We start from the raw sequence: 9448 nt of genomic DNA on the forward strand, positions 1-9448 counted from the left end.
AGTAATGCTGTAATGCCGTTTGAAATCCCAGTTGCTAAAATTAAACTGACACTTGGCAGAAATCATCATAACACTTTCCATCGCGGCCATCATGGCAGGCAGAAAGAGTGTCTGCATGGCACAGGGAGTGCTCAGAACAGAACCATACATCACAAGAGGCACCGATGTCTGAGGCCACACAGAGAAGGGTTGAGTGGGAGCTAGCATTTGAAAATCCCAATCAGGAAAATGCCACAGTCTCCATCCCTTTCCCTCACAGGGACCCAGAAGTCACTGCTCGAATTCAAAGAACATTCTTCACTTTGCCTTCATTTCTTTTTTTTTTCCTGGCTGTTCTGGGTCTTCGTTGTGTGCAGGCTTTCTCTAGTTGCAGTGAGCTGGGTTACTCTGGTTTCTGTGCAAGGGCTTCTCAGTGAGGTGGCTTCTCTTCTTGCAGAGCGCAGGCTCTACAGCGTGGGCTCAGTAGTTGCAGGACACAGGCTCAGTTGTCCCAAGGCATGTGGGATCTTAGTTCCCCGACCAGGGATTGAATCCATGTCCCCTGCATTGGCAGGAGAATTCTTAACCACTGGACCACCAGGGAAGTCCTGCCTTCATTTCTTAATCAGAGGAGGGAGGTGTGGGTCTACTTCATCTGGTAGAGTGGGTTTTCTCCTTCTCCTCTCCACCACTCTCAGGATCAAAGTAACTCCTTCCCAGCTAGGAGATTCCTTAATTGGCAGAAGGATGACTTTTAAGGCCATGGGAAGGCACTGTTTTCCCCAGGGAGCCCAGATGACTGCCTCTGTCCTGGCAGCGTTTCCATTCTAACCTAAAGCACGTGTCTGCCTCCACACTACCCAGTGCATGAGTCAAAGGCAACTAACGGGTTAAACAGATTCCTTGGAAAGAAGACAAGGAAAGACTCCAGAGCCCTGCAGGTGCGGAATTACAGCCTGCCACCACTCACCAGATTCCTGGGCTCTCAGTTAGCAAGGTTTGGCTTTTCTTGTTTTGCCATTAAAAAAAAAAAAAAAAGAAGAAGAAATTAAATATTCTGTTCTTCCAGTATAGAACTGAGCATGCAGCAAGCGTCCTCAGTAAATATCTGTTGAACGGTCAACACTATTTTATAAGATTTCAGAGTTTTCTCCCACCCTGCAACTCCCAACCAGGATTTGAAGTTTCTAGTCCATAGATGATCACTTTAGGGCCCGATTATCTGACATAATAGCTAGAGCACTATATCCTCTTATGGGAGCCACACCAAAGCTCTACGTCATAATGAAGTCACCTTACCCAAAATCACAAAGACCAAGAATAATGAAATTATTAAACAGAAAAAAACTGATGACCAGGCAAAATGAAAATGAGAATTTTTATCTCAGTCAACAGAGAGAAAGGCTAAAGTAGGTAAGACATATACAGGAGAAGAGTTTGTTCTTTTTTATTTAGTCACAACACATCAGTACAATAGAGGTCAAACCCAGTTCAGTGGAGGTCATTTTAACTATACCTGCTAAAGGAATAGACCTGTAAAATGATGCTTTTATAGCTCAAATCAAATTAAATAAACCAAATAGAAGGCAGCAAAGACGTTTTAAGTTATCTCAACAACCATATTTCCATGCGCCAAAAAGAAGAACACAACATAAACATCCCCAGTGAAAAGAAAACATGGCAGCTCCGGGAAGAATTAGATTATGAATTTAACAGGTTCCCCTGGACTATTCCATTGACCACTTGCACACCATGACCACTTATCCATGTTAACATCTGTGAACTTGAGATCTGTGAAATTAAAAATTCATTGCATTGCTTGAGACTGATAAATGCAGACATATTCTATGCAACTGCCGTCTGTCCCTTCCCTACCAACTCCAAACCCAGACCTCTCCTAGCCAAGCCAGAACTGTGAATCCTGGCAGACGACAGTGACTGGTCATTCAGACTCAGGGCCCCTAATGGTGTGTACATTCACCTCCCTGCTGTAGGAGGCAGAGAATTAGCTAGTCTTTCTTGGATAAAGCTGATCATCTGATTTGTCAACGCTTCACTCAGAAATATAAAATTCAATACAGCCCACCCCCAAAGACTATCATTTATACAATACTTTACTTGTCAAAATATTAACAAAATAGCATCATGTTAACATTGAGCACAGTGGTTTGGAAAATTAATTCTAAAAAGAGACTGGAACTATACAAGGAGAAGAACAGACCCAAAATACTAAATGTTAAAATCCCCAAAACTTTGGGACAAAAACGGGATCTTTCTTAGACAGGTTAACAAAGTAAATTAGGCACAGTACAAACCTATCACCAATTTGTGGGTTTATACTCACTATTTCAATTTAATGTTTGGAACAAAATTTAACAACTAGTTTTTAAACTGCTAATACATGACATGATTAAAAAAAACATTAAAAAAGAAAAAGTAAACCAACAAACCTTTCATCTTTCAACAAAGTTTATCTGAAAGTGTACCTTTTTCCTTTTTATTTTACCGATGACTTTAAGGTGATGTTGGCAACAGCCCAGCTCAGCTGGGAATTTAAGCTTTCCCCTCCCTCATTCTACAGCATCAGTTCATTAAAAAGCTCCAATCTCCGTCCCCCAAGGTCTATAGGGTTTGCCAAGGTTTGCTGCCTGCGTGGGTGCCGAAGGGCTCAGTGCATTGGGAGACAGTAAGTGAAAGGAGCCGAAAGAGAAGGGGAAGGCCGACAGGGAGGCCACGGAGGAGAGCAGGGGTGGAGAGAGTTTGGAGGCGGAGGTGACCATCGGGAGCACCGGTCCAAGGCCGCCGCTAGGGGGCGCTCGCAAAGCGGACGCCTCCGGATGTGCTGTGGCCAACCTGCCCTGGTGGTGGGATTCCGTGGGTGAGGCCGAGGTGCCAGTGTTCCCGTGGGTGCTCTGGGGCAGCAGCAGGGGGTGCGCGACGTGCGGGTGATGTCCGAAGGCGCTCCCCCAGGGAATATGTCCAAGGCCTGCGTGGGCGCCGCTCGCCGCTTCCCGCTGGGAGGCATAGTTGTTCAGATGTGAGACCAGGCGAACTCGAAGAGGGTCCGAGGCATCCAGTCCTTCAATGATGCTCAGGTAACGGGCGACTTCGGCCAGGCATTCCCGAAACCCCAAACTCCGATAGTCCATAGCAAGGGCGTGCGCGTCAAAATAGCCTGAGGAAACGAACAAAAGAGAAACCTCAGAGCTTCGCTCATTTCCCTCATTTCTTCGATCCCAAAGGCAGCCCTTCCTGGCAAATAGCTACATCCTTTAAGGAGAAAAAAAAAAAAAGCATTCACGGGCTCTTCTTAAAGTCCAAATATTTGGGAATCGACCAAAATCTTTGCATTAATCAACATAAGAAGTATGTGTTTGCTAATGCAAGTTCAAAGCCCAATTAGAAACTGCCAAGCAGAAACTGGAATTATACCCTACCGGCAGATGAAACTATGTTCATTCCTTTAATGTTTTCCCTCAACAACAACAAAAAACACTTCAAGGACAGAAAAACCACAGAGTAGTGAAATTCATTAGACACACAGATGTAAGTTATCATCACGGAGCTTTTAGGCACTTGGTCCAGAATAGAGCATTTTCCGGCTGGAGACAGACACACAGACCTCAGTCCCCCACCTTCCTTGGGGTTTTCTCTACTTCATCACAACAGGTTTCTTTCCTCAAGAGTCATGTGCCAGGTTATTCTTTAAGAATCTTGTATATGAAATTAAGACCATATTTAAAAAAAAAAAAAGGCTTTTTCTCCAAAAGGTTAATAAACAAATGTGGTTTGAGCTACCAGACCAGAGCTGTCACAACTTTAGCTGCCACACGTAATAGGTATTTTCCAAAAGAAGGTGCATACGCTTAATTTGCAGAGGGCTGGGGTGATGAATTCACTGGAGAAAACCTATGTGCACGTGAAAGCACACCGATAGGCAACCCCCCACACAACACACCGTTCTCTCTCCACCCCCAAAGCGCACAGTAAAAATAAAGCAGCGGCTGCACCAATCCTAGCCGTCTAGCCGTTGGTAGCTGATCACTCTGCCCCCAGACACTCAGACGCCCCACCGGACTAGAGACGTACCTTTCCCTCCTGCAGTGTGTAGCATTTTCAGGTGATCTACCGTCATCTGCAGGATCTCGGCTTTTTCTAGCTTGGCAGACCCCTAGAGAAGGAAACAACAACAAAAACCTGATTTGGCACCTACTGCCTTTGGGGAACAACTTGAAATATATACGCATAGATGTGCTCTGCAAATCATAAAAGCATAGACAACAGCAAAATAAATTATCTTCGCAAAACATGTTGGAATCTGGACGAATTTATTTCCTTCTCACAAACGCGGTTATTTTCCAAGGCACGGGTGAGGTTCAGATTAATGAGCCTAAGGATTCTGAAGGCGTGGATAACTACACCGAGAGAGCTACCTACTTTCTTCATTACCTGCTTCTCAAAAGCACTGGGTACCAGCCTCCTCAGCTCAGACAAACTGTTATTGATCCGGTCTCGTCGGCGCTTCTCAATAATCTGGAGAAAGCAGGCAAAACAACGGGAGACATTTCCATTACGACTGTAAATTCTAAAGTGAAGAAAGGTGGTTCTTCCCGTTAATTAATAAACACCTCCCCCCCCCAAAAAAAAAGGGTGCACTGTAAAGAGACTCACGCCTCTCCGTCTTTTCCTGGCCAAGATCTGTGAAGATGTAGTTGGGGACATGGACCCTAAAGCTGAACTCAAGTTCCTAAATGAAGAGTGGGGGGAAAAAAAAAAACAGGAATCGCCGTTAAGCGAGAGGAGGTGATCTGAGAGGTTGCCCCCACGCCCTACCCGTACTCAGATTTTTTAGGCAACTTGGGCTTGAAAGCACCTCCGGGTCATTCACCCGGGGCGGAGGCCTGCCGGAGATGCACAGAGGTCAGTGCAGGGCGCCGGCGTGCCCCGGGCCCTCGTGCGCTGTCACCGAGGCCAGCCGACGCTAGCCTCCCGCCGCCAACTCACCCATTCTCATCCGCACTCTCCTTTTCCACCTCGATGGTCTCGTCCAGCTCGCTATCCGAGGAGCTGTACTCAGGGTGGGCTCGCTTCATGCTGGCTGAGTGGGGAATCTGGGGGAGGGTCGGCGCGGCGGGCAGGGAGGAGTTAACTGCAGCGGCGCCTCTCCGCGCTCGACTGCTCGCGTTCCGCACACACTGGTCCGGCTCACGCTCTGCCTCCGGTTAAAACTCAACCATCCCTTTCCCACGCTGCGCCCCTTCCCAGGGCCCAGGGGAGGGCGGGGGAGTGGAGGGGGTGGACGAGGGGGCGGAGGGGCGGGGCGGTGGCTCCCGGGCAACAGCCTTTCCTCGGCCAATCCGGCTTCTCGCTCCTCTGATTGGCAGCCTCTCAGGAGAGGGGCGGGGGCGAGGCCGAGGCCGAGGGCGAACCCCAGGCCCGCCCTCCCCGCCCGCCCCTGCCCGGCGGCGGTGTGTCGGCTCCGCAGGGGCTCCACCGGGCCTCCGCTGGGGGGAAGGAGGCGGCGCGGGCGGCGCAGGGCCGGCGGCGGGCAGGCGGGGGAGGCCGGGCCGGGACACCAGCCCGCCGTCGGCCGCGGCCCCGCCCCGCCCCGCGCGCCCCGATTGGCCTGGCCGCACGCCAGGGCCGCGCCTGCAGCGCCGCCGGTGAGCCGCACGCGCCGCGGGCCGTGGGAAAGTGCCGGCGCCGCGGCCGCCAGCCAATCCGGGCGACCGACGGCGGCGACGGCGGCCGCGCTGGCGGCGGCGGCGGCGGCGCTGGGCGTCCGCATGAATGGAGAAGAATGGGCAGGCGGGGGAGCGGGGCCGCGTGAGGGCGCGCCGGCGGGGGCTGGGCGGCCGCGGGCCAGGCCCCCCGTGTGAACCTGTAATCGGAGCCGGGGCGCCGGGCAGCCCCGGAAGCCGCCGCCCTGCGCCGCGGTAAATCTCGGCTGCCGGGCCGCCGGTGTCCGGCGGCGGGAGGCGCACGCCGCAGGCGAAGCCGGGTCCGAAGCACCTGGCCAGGCGGCGCGCCGGACGCCGGGCGGAGGGTGCGGGGCGCCAGGAGAGCGGCCGCCGGGGCGCCGTACACTGTGGCCACTAGCCCGGGGCCCCGGATGCTTACAGGGGAAGATGTGGTTTCGGGAAATGTTCTTTTTCGGGTTTTGGAGCTGTGTACTCACTAGCAGACGGACTAGCTTCCGCAGGGGCTTCCCAGCCTCCGAGATGGAATAAATTCCCCTGTGCCTCTGGGATCCGGGGAAATGGAGCGCTTGTTTGCTGGGCCAGCTGGGGCGGGGGGGCAGGGGTGGACGGATGGCGGCGGTGGGGGTGGGGGGGCAGCTGGGGCTCTTTTTTTTTTTTTCCAGGCGTTGGCGGCCAGATCCTGTCAGCGGGCGACAGGGTGGCGGGACTCTGAGCGTTTGCGTCTGGGGCCGCCCTCGCTGCTGAGATTCACATCTCTGACCACCAGACACACACGCGCCCCCTGCACACCTCCTGCCTCGGGGGTGGAGTGGCGGGTACTGGGTGCTACGTGTAGTTCCCAGGCCTCAAGGAGATAGATGTTTTACAAATACATATTGTATATCTCGGACTGCTTCCTGATTTGTAGGAGGTTGTTCTGAATTTAGGAATCCAGGCATCTCTCTCCCCTGACAAAGGAGCAGAGCAGTACATGTTCCTCTGAAGTCCACTCTTGGGGACTGCAGTCTTTCAGTGATGGAACGCCTGGTAAATATTGTTGAGCATGACAGAAACATTGTCACCTTTGCAAGTTGCTTGTCCGTTTCTATACCCGCGGTGGCTCAGACGGTAAAGCGTCTGCCTACAACGCGGGAGATATGGGTTCCTTCCCTGGGTTGGGAAGATCTCCTGGAGAAGGAAATGGCAACCCACTCCAGTATTCTTGCCTGGAAAATCCCATGGATGGAGAAACCTGGTAGGCTACAGTCCATGGGGTCGTAAAGAGTCGGACACGACTGAGTGACTTACTTCATTGATCTCAATGCCTACATTTCAGACGCCACACACTCAGTGGCCTGAGCCTGATAGGGATCGGATGTTTCTCAGTCTCTCACCCCCACGAGGTAAGCCACTTCCTGACTCTCACTGAGCCTTGTATTCCACTAAACCTCTACCACCTCAAGCCCCTCAGTCCTTCCCAGGTGCCTCTTTCTGCTTTCCTGTCTAGGCTGGGTCTCTCCATCAGCCAACTGGGATTTATTGTTGCTGGCCCATCAGGCACCCTTGTGCCCTGGTATTGCACCGGAGGCCATGTCTCAGTTGTTCTGCCCCACCCCAGCCCCCAACCCCGTGGATAACCCCACTATTTCCTTTCTCAGCTCTTGGCTCAGGTGACACAGCTCTCTAGGGTCTGCTATAATCACAGAATTTCAGCCTCCGCAGTCTTAAGTCTAGCAAGTCATTGCTACCGGCTGCTTCCCTCCCAGAACCTGGTGGTCCAGGCATAGGAAACCATCCACCCACTCCCCTCTGCCTTCCAGAAGTTTCTCTGACTTTCAGTTTCTTTCCCTGCTCAGTGTGTCCACTACCCTGCTGTGGTTCTGTAAATTTTCCCAGCCTCTGGAATCTACAAGTGAGTCAACCTTTCCTGCCTTGGCCCATTTAGGCCACTTTGTCGAGTTGTGGGCAAGCTGCAGATAGGTGGGGGAGAGGAAAATACAAAAAGGGATTGAGGATTCCTCACCCACATTAGTACCCAAACAAGATATTTCTCCCATACTCAGTATTACTTTTCAGTCAAAAGTGAGGACTGAATTAAAATCATCATTTCCACTGCTTCTGAGCTTTGACTCTGGCACACTGACCCCCTCTACCCTGGAGCGCAGCTGCCCCAGGCCTAGCCGCTAGGGAAAGGGGCTTTTCCAAGGCAGGGGGGTTGGAGGAGGGGTGATGAGAGTGTTGTTCTTTTATACTTTATGGCTCCTGCAGTACAGCCTCTTCCAGGTTGCATGCAGGCCCATTTCCTTGCCTGGTCGATGGAGTCTGGGTTTAGTTAGTTATTTGTGTCCTGCAGGTTGCCTTTCTCTGTGTTTTCTTGGGAAGAGATGCCCTGGAATAGATGGGTACTCAAGATTTGGAAATTCACTCACAGGGCTAAACTTGAGCCAGGCTTCTTCAGAGATGAACTCCTGAGACCTCCAGAGGAAAAGAGCTCAGCCTCAAATCACAACTCCAGCATTTCTATATGAAACAGGCTTAAGTTGAAATGGATACACACACACTACTGTTTATGATGGATAACGGCAAGGACCTGCTGTATAGCACAGGGAACTCTGCTCAGTGTTCTGTGATAACCTGTATGAGTGTGTGTGCTTAGTCACATCCAATTCTTTGCAACCCCATGGACCCCACCAGACTCCTCTGTCCACGGGATTTCCAGGCAAGAATACTGAAGTGGGTTGCTCTTTCTTTCTCCAGGGAATCTTCCCAATCCAGGGACTGAATCTGAGTCCTGCATTGGCAGGCAGGTTCTTTTAGCACTGAGCCACTAGAGAACCCCATCTATATGAGAAAGGAATCTAAAAAAGAATCAATATATGTATATATATAACTGGATCACTGTGCTGTATGTTTGAAACTAACAGCATTGTAAATGAACTAAAATACATATATATAACTGAATCACTTTGCCATATGTCTGAAACTAACACAACATTATAAATCAACTATACTCCAATTTAAAAAAAAAATACCACCACTGTGGGAATCAGTGGCTGAGGCCCACTGGTGAACTCCAGAGACTGCATAGAGAAAAAGGAAAGAAAGAGGCTTAAGGATAGCCAACTGTCCAGAAGGGACACAGCAGTAGCCAGGCGGGGAAACCACCCTGGAAGAAGCCACGAGCCATCAGTTATCCACAGGGGCTTTAGCCACCATAGACGTCCTTACTTTATGTCCTCGGTGAGGCCCTTTCTCTGGCAATTTGCTGATGAGTGCAGGTGACTGAGAGCAAACAGGTGTTGCGAATGATGTGCAGGAGGGCCAGACTCCACCCACAGCCTCAAAAAGACAGGGGCTGCCTCACTTTGGGCTTTCAGACAAGTTGCTCTCTCCATTCTGAGGCAAAATGCCTTTGTTAAAATGACTTTTAGGTGAAGTCAGCCAGTGTTTGAAACATCTAGGTCTTGCTTATTTATGCATTCACTTGACATACTCGTATAAAGTCCCTCCTGTGTGCTGGTCACTGAGCAAAGCTGGGATCATTGGGTTGGGAAGCCACAGTCCCTATCAAGCTACTCATATGGGTATGTGGGAAAGACATATTCAGAACAATATCTTGGCTACATGACTAAGTGGCCAGTTATTTAACCTCTTTAAGCCTCAGTTCTCTGTGTAAAATGGGAATATTAATAATTATTATTTTCCATTGTCACAAAGTCAATTTTGTAAATCATTTTACATAGTGCTGAGCCATTAGTAGGCACTCAAATAGTAGCTGTTATTATTAA

General features: G+C 50.6%; 1 protein-coding gene across 2 annotated transcripts; it reads right to left on the reverse strand.

Annotated features, from left to right (window-relative positions):
* Window positions 1-1410: 1410 nt before the first annotated feature.
* Window positions 1411-5598, reverse strand: HEY1 (hes related family bHLH transcription factor with YRPW motif 1). Of its 2 annotated transcripts, none has more exons than XM_069601078.1 (5): window positions 4984-5598; window positions 4651-4726; window positions 4429-4512; window positions 4069-4150; window positions 1411-3154 (listed from the first exon to the last, which is right to left on the reverse strand). In XM_069601078.1, the coding sequence occupies exons 1-5, from the start codon at window positions 5070-5072 to the stop codon at window positions 2571-2573; spliced, it is 915 nt and encodes a 304-aa protein (XP_069457179.1). In that variant the 5' UTR covers window positions 5073-5598; the 3' UTR covers window positions 1411-2570. The 2 variants fall into 2 exon arrangements, with proteins under 2 accessions (XP_069457179.1, XP_069457178.1); XM_069601077.1 differs by having other exon boundaries at window positions 4417-4512; window positions 4984-5579.
* Between the last annotated feature and the right edge of the window lie 3850 nt (window positions 5599-9448).

Source organism: Ovis canadensis, chromosome 9, assembly GCF_042477335.2.
Source record: "Ovis canadensis isolate MfBH-ARS-UI-01 breed Bighorn chromosome 9, ARS-UI_OviCan_v2, whole genome shotgun sequence".
NCBI classification, from domain to species: domain Eukaryota; kingdom Metazoa; phylum Chordata; class Mammalia; order Artiodactyla; family Bovidae; genus Ovis; species Ovis canadensis.